We start from the raw sequence: 21,568 nt of genomic DNA on the forward strand, positions 1-21,568 counted from the left end.
GAAGCTTAGTAAAGCACTTTGAGAGTTTTTTGCTTCAAAACAAAAGCAGGAGACACTGCAGTGGTCCTTTTCCCACACACCTGTAATATTACTTTGTTTTCAGTTTGAGTAGTGGATGCCAGCAAATCACATGTTATGTAAGACTGGCAATTGTCCTGCATTGCAATGAATTCTGCATATTTTCGGACACAACAAAATTCAAATACTACTTTTAGGTAAAACCAAGTTCTGAAATCATTTTAAAGGTGATCAGCCAGCTCACAGCTAAATTTTAGCAAGCAAAAAATATAAGATATGGAAGATCACTGATCTCACCCAGAGCTTGTAAAGCAAAGGCAGAAAATCACAGCTGCTAAGGCTGGGGACTGAAACCAGCAATGGTTTCTAGGGAGATTTACAGTTTTTCACTTTTCTTCTATTCAAAAATTAATTCAAATCACAACTGTGAAAATGCCATACTAATGAGCTAACCGGTTACAGGAACTAATGACCTCTGGTTAAACATACAGTTGTGCATATCTAATGCACCACAACTGACATTTGGAAGATGAGATGGAGGACATGCAAATAAGGGAGTTACACAGACTGCTACCCACAAAGCCTGAGCCAACTTTGGCATATAATAACCTTGGTGCCTGTAAAGACAAATCTTTTAGCAGATAAAGCAGGTGGTCAGAACACTTAATTTCTTTTTGATACTGATATCATGTGAACAGATCGATAAAATGGAATCTTACCACTGCATTGCGTTCTACTCGGGATCGTACTTGTTCAATTTTACCTTCTTTAACCCTAGGAAATATGGAGGAATCTGCTCCCTTACAAAACAGAAATATATCACCTAGAAGAGACAGCATATGGAATTCAAAATGATCAAATATACTTTCTTCAAAAAACATCCAAATTAATAAGCCTTCAAAATGGTTTTTTCCAACTTTTTTATAACATTTGTACTCATATTTTATAAAGAAGTCTCTTATTTTATACAGAAAAGTACACAGACTGTGTTTAATGCTTAACTGATAAATCTGAAATAAATGCAAGTGAAACAAAAACATCTAACAGAATTGTGACAGCCCTACCTGCTGAAGACTTAACGATTACACTCATTCGCCGTCTCACAGAATCAAAACTGAAAACTTCCAATAATTCAAACCTGAAACAGATCAAGCATATAAATTAAACGTTACTTCTAACATGAATATGGAATATGGAACTAGTACAGAATAAAACAGCTGGTTGCAAAAAATAAATAAGGAAAGCCCTTAGGGACATCACAGGTTCTACTTCAAGTAATTAGGAGCTAAGTATGATGGGATTTATCGCGAATCTAATTTATTTAAGTAGAAGACCAGAAACCTTCCAGTAGAGCGCCGTACTGATTTTAAATTAAGTTTCTATGTGTAATACTTAAACATAGCCTTAGAACTTGAAATGCATACTTACACATAAGTTTGTTTTACATTTTTTCTAATTTTTACTATTCCTAATCACCCAGAAGTGCTGACAAAATTCCATATTCTTGTTCACATGTTGATAATTTATTCAAGTGAAAAAAACCCCTCTTCTATTTACTGGTTTTGTACTTGCCATTATTTCAATGATTTGATCTTATCACATGTTCCTTTCCTTTCTAAGAGGAAAAATTAACACAAGCTCCTGTTGCACTGTTTTGGTTTCATCAGTTTGTATGCTTCTATCATTTACTCTCTTACCTATTAAGACAATTTAAAACAACCTGTCTTTTTCCAGGACAAACATAAGCAATCCAACCATTAACCCCAACTTTTTCAGGATTTAACTCTGTCCAGATCTGCTTGTTTAATTACATCCTTAAGTCCTAAGTCCTTTTAACGCCCTAGAACTCAGACCTGTGCTAAGCTACATCAGGCCTATGTCTACAAACTGCATTTGGGAGAAAATGCTCAGTGATTATACTGCTTTCTTCTGAGTCACTAAATGACACTGACTCCACTTCTTATGGGCTAGGCTAAAAAAGTCTGAAGTAGCCTTTGGGAAAAATTCTCTATATTATCCTAAAAGGGTTAAACTAACAGCAGGGTTCCTATATTTGTGCCCAAGAGTCCCTGTGTAGTTGGCAGAGTACCCAAGCAGGAAGATCCAGATATACAACAGACTTAACCAGCAGACATCTGGAGAAGTGCAAGGTGGATTTTCAAGGGTATGTGTATACCACGGAACAGCTGTACTATTTCAGTGTTACTGAAAATCTGGCTCATATTGTGGTCTACAAAATTTATCCTACAGATACTACACTCCTGTAAATTCCATGGATTATTATGTGATAAAACCTGCACATTTGTGAACAACAAATTGGGTACACAGCATTTTCTATTACAAATATATTATTTACTATATATAAAACCATCAGGAACTATTAGATTAGGTCATGAATCCCACACCACACCTTCATTGTCATATAGATAATTTTTACTGCATATAATGTCAAAAAAAATTACTAATTTTTCTTTATTTTTTTACTAAAATGCAAGGTTCCTGGCTTTCCTGACTTAAAAATTCATGTGTAAGGAAACAATGATTTATTAAACATAGCAACAAAAACTTGTCATCAGTCTATTTTGTTATATATTTAACCACTCACTTTTCTATGTTATTTTCCCGATTTAAGATCTCCATGTAATTGTCTTTCAGCCTTAGATAGGTGTAACCAAGTCTGTAAAATCAAACACAGAACAAGAGAATGAATGCAACACCTATATAATTACCTGGTTCAAGTATGTCGCAATGATTTAAGACTGAGCCTACAACAGACCAGCACCAAAACTCCTAACTGTTTTTAGTTGATTTTAGACTATGAATATTCATTAATTCACCTTAAGAAAGCAATCAGCTGTGGATAACTTGGTGCTTGTTACTACAATTTTTGTTCTGAAAACAATTTTGAGCTTCAGTGATTAGATCTGTAGTTTAGAAAAATATAATATCTAAGTGCACACATACCTTTGTATTCCTTCAACTAAAGCAACTTCATCAGGTGATGATGATATATATATACAAGATCTTCTCGATACCTGGTTTTTCTTCAAACCATCTACACTGTCATCATCCTTTACCTGAACAGTGTGGCAAAGACAAAGAGCTCGGAAAAATAGTTCCTCTCTCTCCTGAAAAATAAAAGGGACAGTTGTCATTACGTGCTATCACTTGAAAACTCTTCTTTTGGGAGGTGATCGATGTCACTGATTACTGCTGATTATTAATCAAAGGCAGTCTCCTTTGAGGGGGAGCCAGGTCTTTCCCTGTGATAACCATACAATTGTGTCACAGCTGTACCCTTAGGATCGCACACAGGTGAAGCTAATGATGCAAAAAAACCCCAGAGTGCATCTTCTACCTCCTCTGAATGCCTAGATGTGGCTGATGGTGTTTTTTCTTTACTTTTGCTTAAACTTAGCAACAAGTATTTATTAAATACTAGTCAAGGTATAATTTAGAAGTCCTGAGTTCACACAGAAGGATGTAGTACCTGGAGCACAGGTCTTAGCAGATCTTACAGATTTCAATCTCTTGAGCAGCTTGAACATGCCTCAGTACTAAATAAATTACTGAAGTTCACACACTTTGGCAGCTCCAGCTGACCACTTCCTATAATATTTCAGATGGTTTGGTAATGACAGCTCCTGGTACCAGAAAGAGATTTCTCTTTCATGGATACCTGTCTGTGTTATATCTTTATGTCTGAAACCTATTCTTCTGTGTTGTTTAATACAAACTGTCTGTGCCATTGTGATTCCAAGATAAAAACTCAGCATACCTTGGGACCACATTCTGAGGGCCATGGGTGAGAGACATTAGGCTGCTGAATTACACAAACATATTCTAAGAGACCTTATTTTGTCACAGTGAAGGGCATGATATGAAGTGAGTGTGAATGATATGATACTGATGTAATAAAAAATACATTGTACTTTGGCTGTGATTATCCTGCCTATATACACCCTGTTCACCTGTTGACACGTGAAGACTCCCCAGCTTTCAACTAATTTTGCTTTACATAGCAAATAGCCACAATACATACATGCTGTAGGTAGCACACTCGAGATGTGGCTAAATTAAGTCACATTTTGAAGTAATTTAATTTGGTCATAACCATTCTCTGGCCACATTTTCACTCAGTGATGACTAAATAAGGGCTTGCACTAAGCCCCCATTTTCCCCTTTAAGTATTTTCTTGTCCTTTTCTTGCTTTCCCTGTTGTAGCTAAGGTTAAATAGAAACCAGTTATCTCTGTCTGTAGCTATTAACCAGAGAAAGTTCTATATTTGGGGTTTAAGTCAGCTTTACAACTGCATTAAAATGAGAAACTTCCCGTTAAGCCTTTAAATCTTACTCTTAACTAGGAAACGAAAATGTCTATGCAGTTACCTACTTTGATTAGTAAAATTCAAGGATGTTGAATTTCTAATATTCCCTTCATCAGTACGGTTCAATTTTCATGTTTCACTGTAAAAACCAAGAACACAGAAAGAGTTATCATACCTTTCCACTACTTCCTGGAGATGAATCAATCATATCAATGCCTGTACAATCATGGAGGATTTGTCCATTGCAGATAACATGTGGTATATAAACATGCCCTTCAATGCAACATTCTACGAATTCCATATTGTTCTCAGTTAACGTTCCTGTTTTATCTGTGAAGACATACTCAATCTGCAAATAAGCACAAAATAAAAACAGCAGGAATGTGAAAAGAAATTTTCCAACGTCTCTGAACAAAACTGAGTTTAATACTGAGTTACACCTTCCTTTGAAAATCCTTATGCTCTTTCAGAAAAGGAAGATAACAATTTCTTTCGGCAGCTATCTTCATAGAAATATAGGCCCTGAAAGATTTTATCCTATGAGAGTGTCAAACAGTGCTATCCTTCTGCCTCATAACACATTTAAATGATGTGTTTAACCCACTTCCACTCTTCTCTCTAGATCCTTTTTAGTTTTTAATGTCTTTCTTACTGCAAGACAGGTATTTATAGAAACAAAACACAAACAAATTTCATTTCCCAGGGATTATTATTTAATGCACATGCCTGGTTTTGGATCAGTTACTGTCAGAACAATCTTTAGGGTAGTATCAGAATTCCCCACTACAATTGTTTTAGTTTAAATGAGGAATATAGACACATACAGTTATACACATGGGCACTGTAATTGCCCTGGAAACACTAATTCTGTCTCAATATTGAATTTTTCATTAACTTTGTCTTTTACAATGAGCCCCAGAGCTTAAGTCTAACAACATTAAAAATAGAACTATCAACCAGAAGAACTAGATTGGCTCAATTTTGGAACTTGGATGTAGGTATTGTATACATACTGCATGTCATATTTGATAAACTAAGAGAATGAAGTAAGGTAAGGAACTAAGCCCTGAAAAGAAGGCTATTATTTAAAATTCATCAGATTGTTTATCAAACTTCCCCATTTATGCAGTGCATTGAATATCATTAATTATGCACACTTTCCACTGAGATTGACTTTTATAATATTCACTAATCTGAAAAGGCAAATGCCAAATTTTCTGGTGGCTTTTTATCTGTGGACAAAACACCCGCAGTTAAACTTTTTCAGAGTGAGTAGGATTTATACAGTTTTTTTTCATCTCAATCCCTACATTCAGGTTCATCATAAAAGTTCCAAAACGCTATCAATCGAAGGTCTTTTAGTCATTCAGCGTGTTGCTTTGTCACAGTGTTTCCTCGTGTTCAGACAGACCCTCCAGTTTCAGGTTGTGCTTACTGCCTCTGGTCCTGTCACTGGGCGCTGCAGAGAAAATCCCGGCTCTATCCTCTTAGTACCCTCCCATTCAGGTATTTGTATACATCGGTAAGATCTTCCCTGAACCTTCCTTCCTCCAGGCTGGACAGTCCCAGCTCCCTCTACCTCTTTGCATGAGCCACGTCAAGTCCAGTCCCTTGGCTGTCTTTGTGGCCCTTCACCAGGCTCCCTCCAGGATGCCCATGTGCCTGAGGTGGGGAGCCCAGAACCGGACACAGCACTCCAGGCAAGGCCTGGAGAAGGGCAGGATCACTTCCCTCAACCTGGTGGCAACACTAATGCAGCCCATGATACCACTGGCCCTCTTTGCCATAAGGACACACCGCTGGCTCACGTCGAACTTGAGTTCCATCAGGACTCGCAGGTCCTTTTCCACAAATCTGCTTTTCAGCTGGATGGCCCCAGTCATCCAACTCATTAATGATCAGGATGGGAGCCAGTACTGACCCCGGTGTACACTGTTAGATACTGGCCTCCCACTGTGCACTGCTGACCTCCACCCTCTGTTCACCCCCTTTTCAATCCACCTCACTGTGCTCCTCCAGGCCGTAATTCCGCAGATCCTCTTCGAGGATCTTATTGGAGACAATGTCAACTGTCTGCCTTAATAATGAAACACCTGCTACCACCCTTAATCCAAATAGATAAAAGATTACCTGTTTGACTAGAAAAAGCAAGAAATACAGCATCTTACTTATTTATTTGAAAAACCTGTGAAAACATTTTTAAGTGAGATCTTCAATATTTTCTCAAATAAAATTTATCTGTGTCTGTCTCAACATGATGATTTTCTTAACACAGAACAGAATTTCCTTTTTCAAAAATGAGACTAACAACTGATCATTTTAATGGATGAAACTTGAGAGTTGTGGCACTGGAAAATCAGTACCAGTCTAGTCAGACAAAAAGGTGGGGTTTTTTTCCATTAAAGTTTTAATCTAAGGAATATCGATGCTTATATATTTTCCCTCTATAATCAATGGAGAGGAAGTGTTTATCCTTAATACTATAGCAATACTAATTGAATTCCACTGACTGGGTGAGAAATCAGAATTTTTGATTCTGAAAATAAAAATATCTCAGATTTTATTTTTAAAATTAATTAGCACTAAAGAAAATGCACGTGTAGCTGCAAAAAAAACCCCAAAATAAAATCAAAAAACCTTGAAGAATCAATTTTAAAATAAAAACCTACAGTAGAAACATTTTAAAAAATATATATAATTCGATGAAATTTACCTGTCCCAACTCTTCATTGAGGTCAGAAGTGTTCACCAGTGGTCCTTCACCTGTATCCTCATCAAACATTTCCTCATCCCATGCAATGAAATAAGAACCAAGAAATTTCTGCATTTCCACAGTGACATACATGGATACAGGAATAATGTAGTTGAAAAGAACCATGAATGCAAGGAAGTCTGTAAAAGCTTGAAGAAACTGCCAAAGAAACAAGATAAAAATACTGATTTTTCATGTACCATTAAAGACTGCAAGATTACTACATGTATTTACAAATTGTTTTTTTCAAATAACTTTTGAACAGTGAGCAACGTCTTTCATAGCTCACAGTTCAGCACAGGATGGAAACCTTCATGATTTATAACATCACAACTGGCATGCAATAGAGCTTTTTGGTTTAAATCTGCCTTTTTTTTTTTTTTTGCAGATATACAGGTATGGAATACCATTACATAGCATTATTGTAAAGTTCTAGAGCAACTAATGAGCATGGTGAAGACTTTTTGGGGAACAAGGGAAACATTAACAGGTACATTTAAAAATTACCAGAAAAACAGCACAATTTCACAGCAACTCCTTCAAGGATTACCAAATTACATAATTTTCAGGCAGCACTTAATAAATAAATAAAGGGTTTCCTTTCCCTCTCTCAACACAAGCAGAACATATGCACATAATCTGGCTCGATTTTTCAGTGGTGGACACTTGCTGGAGCTACAGCCAACCTGCTGAGCAGGTTGAGAGTGCTGCTGGCAGTAATGAGAACTCTAGAATACCTGCCTAGCATGTGCTCCTCATGACTTAGGGCAAGGAAGCAAATTTTCCCCTAGTCTGATTGAGAGGATTTAGTGAAATAAATACTGTGCTTTCTGTAGGGCAGGGTTCAGTTGACTGCTTTGGATCCTCTGGGTATCCATTCAGGACAATGTCCCTGTTTCCTGTAAGAACTTCTGGCACTGGTGGACTGATGCTCTCTGATGCCTTTGAGCACTCATAACAGAGAGATACAAAATAGTGTTTGAGGGGCATTTTTATGGAGTTTCCTACAGTGGATTATTTTGAACGCGTCTCTTACAGGACTGCCAATAGCTGTGGGATTCCTTCCAGCCCTTGTATTTCTCTGCAAGAGGTCAATTCTTTAGTAATTTATATAAATAACAGGCAGCTCCAAAACACTTTTATGAAGCTTTTTATACTAAACCAGACATTCTCATCAGTTAAATTAACACATACAATTTAAGGGCAAAAATTTTATACACAAGCTTTCTACAAATACACTGTCACCACTGTCAACAAAAAAGCATGAGTGGTAAGTAAACAGGCTGTATATACTTTTCAGCAGAATCTCTAGAAATTAAGGGTTTAGGGAAACTTTCTTGGTATTATAATTTATTTCCATACCAAATTTCTTTTCTTTTCAGGCTCTGTTTTCTGATTATACCATGGCTCATCACGAAATGGTTCACTCTGCCAGGCATACTTCAGAACAGTATTTATTAGTGCTTTACTGACGAGAATACAGAGGTATACAACAAGAAATACATTCATTGATCTAAAAAAAAAAAAAAAATAAACACACCAAAAAGGCAAAATAAGAATCCCATTAGCATTTAAACTATAGAGTTTATTAGAAAATGTTATACTTGGTTCATCAGTCTAATATTTGCTGCAAGTCTAACAGTGCTAAGATGTTAAAGTAACTCTTCCAAAGTGCTTTTCCAATAAGGAAAAACATAATTGACATTATTTTCTATTTTTAATTTTTATTTTTCTATTTTTATAATGGCTTCCAAAATCTGTGTGACTAATTAACAAAACTAGTATATTAGTGAAAACAAAAGCATAGATAAAATCATAACAGAATATCTCTGCTTGTGTCTTCAGACCTTTCCATGCCACTTTGCTGAATCATTATAAGATTACTCCCATAAGTACTATTATAGAAATATAAAACCAAAAAAGAACATTTTGCCATGTAGCTGTAACGTTTTAACTCTAGGCAGATCTAAAAAAAGAGCAAGAGCATTTTGCATTTAAGATTATGTTTTCATTAATGAGGGGCACTAACTAAAAGCCGTGTATTACACATCAATAACAGAAAGAGACACATCACCACTGCTCAGTCACTGTGTAAGGGAAAGGCTGTCAGCGGCTCAGTGCCTCAACCAATGACATCTTGCTTTTCACAAGGCTGGACGCCTTACTTAGAGCTGATGGTTTTGGTAGCAGAGTAGGAATAGAAAATAGTCTCTATTTTAAAAATAGTAAGCAACCAAGGTCAGCTCACTCCTTAAGGATAGCACTGCCTTACTTTCCCATCATATATGTCTGTATGGGACTTGTTAATTTCAGCTAAACCATGGAAAACATGCCACAGACAAGCACTGTTACTGCAGCTGATCCAAAGTGAAGTCCATTTAAAAAGTTATTTTAACTGAATTCAAAACTTAATTGCAATAAAAAGCATTGAATGCTAGGATAATAAAAAACCACAGCTTTGGAAAGCTGTCAGTAAATGTACTCTAAACAGTGAAAGAAAAGTCATATGGAACAACAAAACATCATACATTAAAGAGCTAAGCATTAAATTAAAATGGCTTTATTTTCTAAACATCTAACAAAATAATTCAGTATTGAGAACCTCATTTATATGGTGTTACATGACTTGCATTATAAGTAAAAAATTATTGAAGAAGAAGCAAATTTGAAGTCCCTCTACCTCATTTTTTTCTTTTAAATCATTGAAACATACACCTTCAGATGAAAAAAAAAATCTGACTTGCACCATTCAAACATGCAGCTTTCAAACCCCAAAATAAGTATTAGAAATTTTACTTCTCTACAGCAGATCGCTTCTGTGATTTTGATTGGTAATTTAACGCCATCTTAGTTTCCATGCCAGTGTAGATAGCAACACCTGAAATTAGACAACTTGTTTTACTGAAGATTGCACAGTGCAGTAACTTCAATTCATTACATTATTATACTCTGTAATTTCTTTAATTCTTTAGTCTGAAGAAAGAAACCACAGACTTAGATGATAACCCAAATTTAGAATGGCTTTATTATCTTCGTACTTAGAAATTTTAAGCACCATTTGCATCCCGTTCCATACATACACACAGCTTCCAATTGAAAAAGTGTTTCTATGTAACAATATTAAACCTCATTACAAAGGTGTAAAACAAGTGACCCAATAGAAATCATAGGCCCAGCAGTAACTGCAGGCTGTAACCTTGTTTGGTGTTTGCTCATTACTTCAGGTACCATTAAAATAGTCAATAGAAACATTTACCAAAGATTTTTTCTGTGTTCTTTAAAGTGGCTCCTCTAAGAAGCAGATTTTCAGATCCTAATGGCCTGAAAAGGTAAGTATTAGAAAAGGTAAACATTTAGAGAAAATCATCAGACCTTAGTGGAAGTTACATAAAACAGGAAATCAGTTTTACTAAAAAACTTTTATTTTAACAAGTTGTAAGGCATATTTAAAAATTTAAAGTGAAAATTAAAAATAAACAGATGCCTAAGATTAAGCTCATAATTTCACAACTCAAGCATTAAATCAATGTATCTAAACCCCACGTATATAGGTACCCAAATAAAGACAACACCGTAATTGCACAGTACTTATTTTTAAAAATATAAATTCTATTATTTTTTAGAGTAATATAAACTGTAGTGTCCTGTATGTAAGAACTACTTAAGGACAATACACTCCTTAATTTTAAGTATAAATGGTATACAAGATATTTTTGATAATTACTGTAAACAATTTTTAAAATGCCGATAAATATAGGTAAAATAATTTACTGAAGAGTACAGGAATTAATGTAAGGAGCTCAATGAAATTGAAATAATATTTTGGAACATGATATGTACACTAATCATCTTATGACTTCAAAACCAAGGACTGCTTTACAGACAGACTGCATGCAGAATTGTCAGATTTTATCTATACAGCAATAATAATAATAATAAAGCCCACCAAGAAGTTCATGCACTGTTTTCAAATATTATTCAAAGTGCACTTTTGGTAAGAAACTCCCCCAAAAATCAAGAAACTCCAAACAAACAGGGCCACAATTCTCATGTAAAACCTGAAACTAGTTTCAAGAATCTAGTGGAATAATGTTAAATGAATGACCTAGATCAATGGACAGTTTCCATAGCAGACTGTGACAGGAAACAAGAATCTACAGACACACTGAGGTTAAGAAGGCACTTCACCAGCACTGAGCAACTCCCCACATGCTGGGATCTTGGATATCACCCTAGCAAGCAGCTTTCCCCTCCTATTGCTTTGCCTCCTTGCGGCAAGAATCAGAACAAAATCAGGTACAGCAAGTTGGATGTTGCCTTTCCTGAACACACAGCACTATGGACATTTTAGACAGAAGTACAAACACACTTAGTAAAATTTAACACAAAAAAAATTACTTGACATGTTCAAACCCTTCAACAACTAAGAAAAATGAAATACCCAAGTGATACTATTTATATTGTTTAGCACACCAGCAAGATCTCATGCTAATGGGGCAGTATTGTACAAGTGCCGTGAAAATCCTATCAAACATAATTTACAAACTAAGTATATTTCAAATAAAATTGAAACTGAATAAAGACACTAAAATACTAAAGAAGAGAAATATTATTAGAAGATGAAAAATCAATTATTTATGAAATAGCAGTGTGGAATCTCCTAAGAGAAAAATATTCTATCACTAAAAACAAAGCAGCACAATGATGGTGAACCAAAGGTAATTCTCATCATTATACTTATTCAACTGTGAAATATTTAAATGTGTAGAAACTCTGGATTTCCCCACCTTGCAATAGGCTCATTCCTATCATGGTAAACATTTATTCGACCCACAAATCTGAAAGGGAAATATACAAGTAGTTTAACAGTACTGCTAATAGATTATTTAAGAAATATTTTTTAGAATGCATCACAGAGACCATTTTCCAACTGAACAGACTCCAATTATCTAGAACATGAACAAGAACGTAAGAAATACATGTAGATATACACTTAAAACATGTAAATACAAAAAATACACAGAATGGTAACTTGACATAATTTTTGCAAATAAAGAGGTGTAAGAGATTATAAAAATAGGGATAAATCTTCTAAGTCGACACGAACAAGAAATAAAAAGTCTCATTCCCTAAACTACCCAAGCTAAGTCAGCGCAATTACTATCTTTTACAACATCTAAAGCCTGCAACTTAATTAAAACCAAAGCATAGAGCTAGTAAGTAATTCTTCCTCTGCATATCTGCCAGTACATTTTATCTGTATGTGGTGGCTTGACCCTGGATAGCAGCTAAGCACCCATCAGCCTCTTGCTCCTTCCCTCCCCAGCAGGACAGGGAAGAGAACTGAAAGAGCAAAAGCAAGATCTTGACAGTTTAATAAGTGAAGGGAAAAAAAAACCAAGTGACACAAAGGCAACCACTCACCACCTTCCATGCAAATGTCCAGCCAGTCTCCAAGCAACAGCTGCTTTGGAAGACTGCCTCCTGCCCCCGGGTTTTATTGCTGAGCATGACACTATATGGCACAGACCCTCTGGTCAACGGAGGTCAGCCATCCTCCCTGTGTCCATCATCAGCCTCTTGCCCACCCCCAGCTCATCTGCCGGAGGGGCAAAATGAGGAACAAAAAGTTTGACATTGTGTAAAAATTTGGGAACAATAGCTAAAACCATGGTGTGCAATTAATGCTGTTTTAGTGTCATAGTTGTCAACAACTCTACACTACACTGACTATTCTTCACAATCAGTGACAAGTACTGACTTCATTCCAGCCTGTCCAAGTGGATAACCTAATGCAAAGGGGATTAAGCTGGACATTTGGGTTCTCAATGACAGAGGAAACCGTGGCAAGCAGGTGGGCCCGAAAGGGAACCTCTGAGGCTCAAAGGAGTGCTAACTTGTCTGTCCAGAGAACATACAACATGGTGGGGCCACATCTGAAGAAAATAAGGTACAGTTGGTTATGATGCATCATGATATAAAATAACCACGTGCCTTTGGGAAAAAAGATTCACCACAGTGTTTTGTTGAGAGGTCAAGTTTCAAGTAAAAATCAGCAGAGATACAAGCTACCAATAAACATTTTCATCATTTCTGTGTCAACAGCTGTCCCAAAGAATTTCACCAGCTATACTAGCATGAGGTTCAACTCGCAGTCATTCACTTTGAGAGCCAAGTATTTAGAAAAAGGATCAAGCAAGTGATAGGCTTGATACTCTAAAGAACCTGTTCTCAAGCAGATTTCTAAACCAGCTTCTTAATCACACAGATCACAGAAAAGAGGTGCCTTCACACCTCAGAAATAAGCAATGTTTTTGATGCATCTTCCAACACTATTTGCTGACAAAAGAAGGCATTTTAGCTTGACATAATATCGTTTTCTGTGTATTATTTCAGCTATTTTTTACTGTGAAAACAAGTGTTCTCTCAATGGTATAGGACTTTTTGTATTACTGTTTAGAAACAAACCTCAAAAGAGGGTTCTCAAGATTTCTCATTAGGTTTAGTGGAATAGTGTACAGTTCTTCTGTAAAATATTGAGTATTGTATGACTTTTTTCAACTGTAGACATTCTTCTTCATGTTCTGCATTTAAGCGTTTTCCTAATCATGATGGCTTTGTGCTGTCATTAGCCGATATTTCAAAGCTTGTGCTGTGAGGCTCATGGTTAAAAACTGCAGATGAAAATCTGTATTTCAAATAGTCTTGACAATTTATTTTTTTTTCTGGCTGACATCCTTTCAGATTTGATTAGATTGACAGTGGCTTTACTTTGTAATGTGAGTGATGAAGTTCTCTACCAGGACTAGAAGTGCTTGCCATTTACTTATTGTTCATTTGTGCTAGAATGTTACTATTATCCTCTATCTGCAATATATTTGCAAGAGTCTTTTTAAGCCACTTCAGCATTCTGTGAGTGTTATTTTAGTTAAAACTAGATAATACAATGTATAAATCCATTATATACGACAATACTTTGCAATAGGCTGAAAGCAAACGAGTGAGTGCCCCAGGCAACTTCTCCATATTGTGGAATACCCTCTTCGTTTAAAGAACCTCACAAACTGTATGTGACATACAGAGAGGGTATGGGTGCCAATATCAATAAGCATACTAATTATTAGTAAAGCTTACTTTCTTTCTTATTTTTGTATTAAAAGAAGAGAAACTGAACTTCTAAATTTTTTACCACATTCCTCAGTGGACTGCTTTGTGCCATCCCTTTTTGGAAATCCCAGAGCACACCTTGGGAGCTACCTGCACAAAAGGAGTATGGATGGAAGACCTACCTGACTTCAAACTCACTCTAACCAGAGAGATGCAGGCAGCATCTTTTCATTATGATATTTTTATGATTTATTGCTCAGGTACCTTAAATGAAACAGGTAAGAATTATTTATAAGCCTTACTTATAAAGGTCAGGCTGAGGTTGTTCACATTCAATGGTAGCATGTAGTGCATCAATTTCTTGTTCATTGTGAAATGCCTTCGTGTCTTGAACAGCATAGTAAGTCTGGAATTAATAAAAAATGTAAATAAAATAAAAAAAGAACAGATATACAAGACATTAATCTGTACATACACTGCAGTTCAGCATGAAATTTACTAACTTTTATGTAAGAGCTCATCATTCAAATAAGAAGCATCTCTAAATGTTCCTATTTGGGCATCATCTTACATGGTGTTTTCCAACCTTTTTATTTTTTTTATGATTCTCCAGTTATGTGCAAGCACCTTGCAGTGTATTCATAAATCAGGTTACTGTGAAAGTATCTGAGTACAAAACTTTAGTATATTACCACTGTAATCTTCATGCCTATACAGGACACATACAAAATCAAAAATAAGTGTCTTAAAACTTTTCATAAAATAATATTACTTTTAAGAAATTAAGTAAGATGGTATAAACATAAATTACACAGATCAGTGTACCTGCTTACACATATAAGCATGAAGCCATATTGTGATTTGTATCAAAAATTAAAAGCAAAGTTTGCCTTATAAAGAAAATGTAGAGTATTTAATTACTTTGTGACTGGATTCACCATCCAAACTAGTTGTTGTAACAAAACACGTTCCATCTCCTCTACTACTCGATAGGAATATTAAATCACATGGGAATTTTTCATCTTCTTTCACCATTACAATATCTCCAACCTAAGGAAAAAAACACAAGAAAATAAAATGCAGGTATGTTAGCAGCCCAAATTTCAGATTTCAAAATAAAAACCTAGATTAACAAAAATATTTTGAAAATTCAACAATTTTTATTTACGCCAGGAATTTACCACAATAGTAAATAACTACAGAGATATCTCTGGAAAACTGAATTATATCATGTGGAATGACTGAGATCTGCTGTTTCTGGCTGTCCTCTCAGGATAACCATCCTGCAAGTACTGTCTAATTAAGTTTTGCAACATTATTTGTGAGATGGAAGATATAAGCCTTGTTTTAAGACTAAATACAACAAAAATGTTTCAAAACCACCAGGAGATGTGAGCTCAGACACAGATGAAAAAGCCAGTAATTTCATCTCCTGATGAAAACAGGATACATTTTTAGCAGAATTTTTGACTAGAAATCCATCTTATTTTTACCCATGTTTAAAGGTGAACAAAATAATTTTTACTCATGGAAACATAGGCAATATTTTACAGCATGTTAGAATGTTGCAACAGAACAGCCAACCAACTACAAATTCAAAATATTCTTGCAAATACCTCAAGAAAAACAAGCTTTTCTACATTTTTCTTGTTTAAACAAGTGGTGAAGACATACTCCATGTTCTAAGAATATCAGGGGTTTAATCAAAATCCCATCAAAATACATAATTTTTGCTATTTTTCATGTAGGTCAACATCTGTTCGATACATTTTTATGTGATAATTTATTATAATAAGACTCAGCTTAATCATTGTTCTTGTTATATGCTTTTAAAGCTAAATTCCACTACCCTTAGCAGTTGGCAGGAGTCACTTAATTCCATTTAAGCAAAACAGTCTGACAAAAATCAGCAATAGTAACATCTAAAAATAAAATTTTAGAATGATTATAAAAAATGAGATTTATCTAATTGTAGATATGAAAAAGTCACATGGCACAGGAGAACACAAACTCTAAGTGAACCTGCAACATTCAGGTATGAAATTCTCATTTTCCTTAGCTCAAACCAAATAAAAGTATTAGTGCATAGCATCTTCATAAAATTTAAAAGGTTTTCCAGCATTTGCCACTATGTCAACTAAGGATGCAAAGAGGACAGGGACAGGTCCTTTCTGGTGGAAAGTGACAGGACCTGGGGCAGTGGGTACAGCCTGGAACATGGGAGGCTGCACCTCCTTTTCATCATGCCGTTGACTGGACACTGGAACAGTTGCCCAAGAGAGGTAATGGAGTCTCCAGCCTTGGAGAGACTTAAAACTTGTCTAGATGGGGTCCTGAGCAAACAGCTCTTGGTGGTCCTGCTGGAGCTGGGGGCTGGATGAGAAGACCTCCAGAGATGCCTGCCAACCTCAACCATTCTCTGATTGTGTGAAAAAGAACTCCATTTTTAGCAATTCTTTTTTTTCTTTAATCAAGTGTCTTCAGGCTTTAGGTGCAGAGGGGTCTACTTTATAAAACCTAGCTGTTTTCTCATGTAATGTAAATCACCCGTTTACAAATATACATAGATATCCCTTTCTATGCAAGTATTTTCAAGGTCTGCCTCTCTTATCATTCAGTCACTCAATATACACCCTCTGAAAGGCAATAAATAGGGGAGAAATTCAGAAAATACAGGCAACAGATTAACCACTAAAATTCAAAATCCAGTCGCATGGCACTTAACTATTTTTGTTTGGAATATTTAACTCGTTAGTTAACACACCTGGAATTCTCAAGCATGTGATGTCGTGATTTTTTTTATTACCAGGAAGCCCTAGGCAGAAACTATCACACTCAAATAGAAGGTCACAGCAGAAAGGTTGTGAACACTGTTGATACACTTATGCCCAAAAACAGCAGAGCAGAAAAAGACACTCAAACAAACATATTAAAAATAAGAAAATTCCAAACAAATATCTATCAAATTTTCTGAGTTCTAAAGAAAATAATGTTTAGAAGTTAATCTGCTGCTCGCCAAAAAAAAAAAAAAAAAAAAAAAAAAAAAAAAAAAAAAAAAAGCAGCAAAACCTAATTTCTGAAAATATATCAAAAAGGGAATGCAGTAGCATTCACAGGGTCAATGAAGAGATTGTGATTTGATGGATTTTGAGAAAATATTCAGAATGTGTTGTGTCTGTATGCATGTATATATCTCTATACATTGCACTGACTGTCACAATCAGGCTTAAATAAATTATTAATGTGCATAATAGTCTTTATAGCTCATTCCAGAGTGTTCAAGGCCAGGTTGAATAAGGCTCTGAACAACCTGATCTAGTGCAAGGCGTTGCTGCCCACAGCACAGGGATTGGAACTAGATGAGGTCCCTGCCAGCCCAAAGCATCCTATGATTCTGTGATAATCACAATGGACAGGAAATAGATAAAAGATAAATCACGACAGAAATTCCAAGTAAAAAATGGAAAATTAAAGAAACGGTTACAGAAGGAGATAGTTAATTCGAATTAAGCAAAACAGCCTGATAAAATCAGCAATTTTAACATCTAAAAATAAAATTTTAGAATGACGATAATAAATGAGATTTATCTCATTAGACAGTTTAACTCATTAGGAGTTCAATTTTATAAAAATATCTTATTCAGAGGCATAAAACTAAAAATTAGTACACAGTAGGTCTAATCATTAAATGCAATAAATACTACATCATCATACTACGTATCTGTATAACTTGTTTTAGGTGTACAAGAAGGTTGAAGTAAAGTCTGACTCATGAAATCTGTTAAATCATAGTTACTTACTCTTAATTTTCGGCTTTGCTTTCTAACCAGTTTACCGTGCTGAATGAAATGAACAGGGCAATGATTTATTGCATTGTCAGCTTTATGTCGCAGCCAATCTTCATAACCCTAGAAAACAGTGAAATGGAATGATGCAGTGATGCACATTTGGCTATAAAGAGACAGAATAGCTCTAGCTTGTAAGAAAAATTTTAAGAACTATCCTTGATCACAGGAAGGGAAAAAATACTCTCACTACAACAAATGAAATTGTGATACATGTCAGTACTAGAGTTGTGCTGGATGTCTATGAAAAAGAGCATTCATGGTTACAATTAGTCCAACAAAACCATGTATTTTAATGAAGTCATTTGGGTGAATATGGGTTTCGAAAGTGTAGAACAGTTTCTGGTATTTAAGTGATCATCTCTTGCTCATGCTCTATTGACTTGACTAAGTGCATAGTACTTGTAAAAGCAGTTGACAAGAAGGTAGTAGTGTAGGCAATGTATTTTGGAAGAATGGGACTTTATCCTGCAAGATGATAGAGATGACATGACAAAAGGTTGTCATATTTGATGACTGCCATACAACTAAGCCAAACCTTTTAACCCTATATACAAGATACAGTTGTGAAGAGTATTGTTTCAAGAACCTTTGCTGAGTACCCTATTTTTAGCGCTCAATTACCCTAGGAATTTGTGTTTTATAAGAGCAGACAATCTAAAGGATAGGGGATCTGCAACTTTCTATTGAAAAGGTCCTGCCATATGACAAAGATTGGGACTGACAAAGTCAGCAGTGGTAAAGATTTGGAAAATACCACTTGTAGTCCATAGCATTTTTAGATCTAACTTTCTTGAGCACATTTGAAAATTCAATGCAGAACAAAAGTATCACTACCTTGGATGCTCTCAAAAATAATCTGGGAACTCACAGAGACTTTATAACTGTAGTTGTAACTCAAGAAAGTCCCAAAATCTACACAAGATGTCAGGAAGAAAAATCAAATGAAATACACAGACCTACAGTACCAGGCACTGTCATAATCCCGGCTTTGGTAGGTCACTACTAACAATAAAATAAAGTGTGAAGTTTAAGATCTTAAGACTGGGAAAGCCACACTAAAATACTAGCTCTTGCATGTATCACAACCTTTGCTCAACAACAAGTGCTGAATTTAACTATAGAATATACTCAATTATGAATAGCTACCACTGTAAAGAAAGAGAAACACAACTCTCCATAGGTTCTTTAAAGACTCATGAAGGAAAAGTCTGCATTTAGCAGACTGTAAAGGTAGTAAGTTATCTGTTATCTATTAAGGAACAACTTTTATCCTCTGCTTTGGGTCTGTCTGGGGTGGAGTTAACTTTCTTCACAGCAGTCCTGTGCTGCTGTGCTTTGTACTTGGGGCTAAACCAGTCTTGGTTACACCACAGTGTTTTGCCTACTACTGACGAGTGGCAGTATCAAGGCTTTCTCTTCAATCTTCTCCTACAGCAGACCAGCAAGCTGGGGGTGGGCAAGAGGCTGGGAGGGGACATTCCTTGGACAGCACACCCAAACTGACCCAATTCTCTCTTTAGTCTTACTTTTGCTCACTACGTTACTCACCTGTTTGATAGCTGTGACAGTGATGACAAACAAAAGTGGAAGTCCGCTTGTAACTGGACTAGTAGGTGTATCAATAATTAACTGCAACAAAAGGAACAATTATTTTCTGGTTATATTTTTGTGAATGTAAGCAGTCAATCTTTCAAGTAAGATTTTTCAAGCAATTCCATCAATATGAACAGAGCATCAAGGAATTTTAATTGAAAAAAACAGTGCTTCAATACAACTTTAAGAATGCATACTACACTGATAAAAATTTGAAAACTGGATTCTATAAGAAGATACAATACTGTAGTTAGATCACATTAACATCAGATGTTAATGCCTCATATAAATAGTTGCTTGCAAGACTTTAAGGAGGTATTAGTCTGGAAAGCTGCAGCTTTGGAAGCAAAATAATGGAGCACCATTAGAAATTAGCATGGCACTCACTGGCTTTACATGTTATACAACAGAGCTATTCTTATGCACACAAAGAATAAATTCTGAGTTATTGAGCTGGGGCTTCTGCAAATATAAACAAAGGGGTAGAATTCACAGAGGGAGTGCAAAGGACAAAATCGAAGTTGTCCTGGGAATCTGCATTTCTTTTTTTCTACAGAAATACAGCTTTTCAATTAGTAAGATTTTTATTATTTAATACAATAAGTGACTGTGACAGGTTCAGAAATAAGACACCTAGAAAGCAGCACACTAGGTATTCATGGAACTCATTTCAAAAATAAGTATGGATATACCTCCCAAAGAAAGCATCATATCAGTACCTACTTCAGTTCTCACAGGCTTTAATCACAGTACACTTGGAAAACTGCTATTGAGACATTATCTTGTTATAAAATATAATATTTTTGCAAAACAAAACTTTGTCATCAACAAAATTTACAGTAACAGTTTTATTCCTCTGGATGTTTATTACAAAATAAAAATTAGAGATGTTCTTTTTTATTTTTTCAAGATATGTCTTGGTATCCAACTAGTGATGCTGTCAAACTCTCTTCAGATTAAATTCACACTGACAACCTGGAAATTAAATAAAACTCCTTTTGTCACATCATCAGTGTAAAAGGCTTTCTAGCCTCAACCATTGACCTCCATTGTCATCAAAATCAGTTAATTTTAAAACCTTTTTCAACTTCTCCCTATTTTATAAAGAGCACAGAACTTATTGGAAAGTGGGGATAGCTTACCTGAACAAGGAAAATGATGAGAAAATAGAAGTTAGCTATTCTTCTGAATTGCTCAAACAAATTTTTTGGTATAAAGTTCCAAAATGTGTACTGAAAACAAATGCACAGATTATGAGTGTTTGTGAAGGAAATATTATTCACATTCAATTTCATATCTTACATGACAAGATTAAACTAAGCAAGAAGGAGTGTTTTTGTTACTTAGTTTAATAATTTACTGAATTTGAATCTTAATTGACAATCACGTATTCTCAGAATAGTATCATTTTTCTGAACTGCGATGATAGTATCATTTTTCTTTGTACTAGGGACTGTAAAGATTTTTAACTAGCAACAATACTTGTCCAGAGTTAGTTAGTTATGGAATAGTTTATTTAAAGCCATTAATGGATTTTAGAAGCAGCTTAGTAATTTCAAAGAGCACTTTTAACTCGCTTTCATGTTGTGTTCATGACTTGAGATAGGTGGCACTCAAGAGTTAACTACACAGTAAGAGCAAGACAACCAAATAAAAGCTATCAGCCCCTCTTTTGTTCCTTGGCAGGGACACAAAAATACTCCTTAAGATAAACTACAGTGGTGAGTAAGAGTAAGTGGCTGCATATTCCTGTATTGATCTTACAAATTACCACAAGTGTTGTAAAATGACATAAGAAACAAAGCTGCAAAGAGAAAATGTAAAAACCTCTAATTTAAGAAGTCATGTAACAGGGATAAAGGACCATCATCCAGTCCTCATCCCCTGCCCTGCAGCAGGTTCAACTACAGACTTTTTACACA

General features: G+C 35.5%; 1 protein-coding gene across 2 annotated transcripts in view; it reads right to left on the reverse strand.

Moving 5' to 3' along the window:
* The window catches only part of ATP11A (ATPase phospholipid transporting 11A), a 116,891-nt gene that overhangs the window by 28,663 nt on the left and 66,660 nt on the right, over nt 1-21,568 (reverse strand). For both annotated transcript variants that reach the window (XM_040054703.1, XM_040054704.1), the window contains exons 3-17: nt 20,789-20,878; nt 19,602-19,682; nt 18,006-18,113; nt 15,127-15,255; nt 14,508-14,611; nt 11,886-11,936; nt 10,355-10,419; nt 9,895-9,976; nt 8,461-8,611; nt 7,060-7,257; nt 4,522-4,695; nt 2,983-3,146; nt 2,624-2,695; nt 1,083-1,156; nt 738-841 (exon numbers count right to left, since the gene is read on the reverse strand). In XM_040054703.1, the coding sequence (XP_039910637.1) occupies nt 738-841; nt 1,083-1,156; nt 2,624-2,695; nt 2,983-3,146; nt 4,522-4,695; nt 7,060-7,257; nt 8,461-8,611; nt 9,895-9,976; nt 10,355-10,419; nt 11,886-11,936; nt 14,508-14,611; nt 15,127-15,255; nt 18,006-18,113; nt 19,602-19,682; nt 20,789-20,878 (1,647 nt within the window). The remainder of the gene's footprint in view (nt 1-737; nt 842-1,082; nt 1,157-2,623; nt 2,696-2,982; nt 3,147-4,521; nt 4,696-7,059; nt 7,258-8,460; nt 8,612-9,894; nt 9,977-10,354; nt 10,420-11,885; nt 11,937-14,507; nt 14,612-15,126; nt 15,256-18,005; nt 18,114-19,601; nt 19,683-20,788; nt 20,879-21,568) is intronic.

The sequence above is a fragment of the Hirundo rustica genome, chromosome 2, assembly GCF_015227805.2.
Source record: "Hirundo rustica isolate bHirRus1 chromosome 2, bHirRus1.pri.v3, whole genome shotgun sequence".
In the NCBI taxonomy this organism is placed as follows: Eukaryota; Metazoa; Chordata; class Aves; order Passeriformes; family Hirundinidae; genus Hirundo; species Hirundo rustica.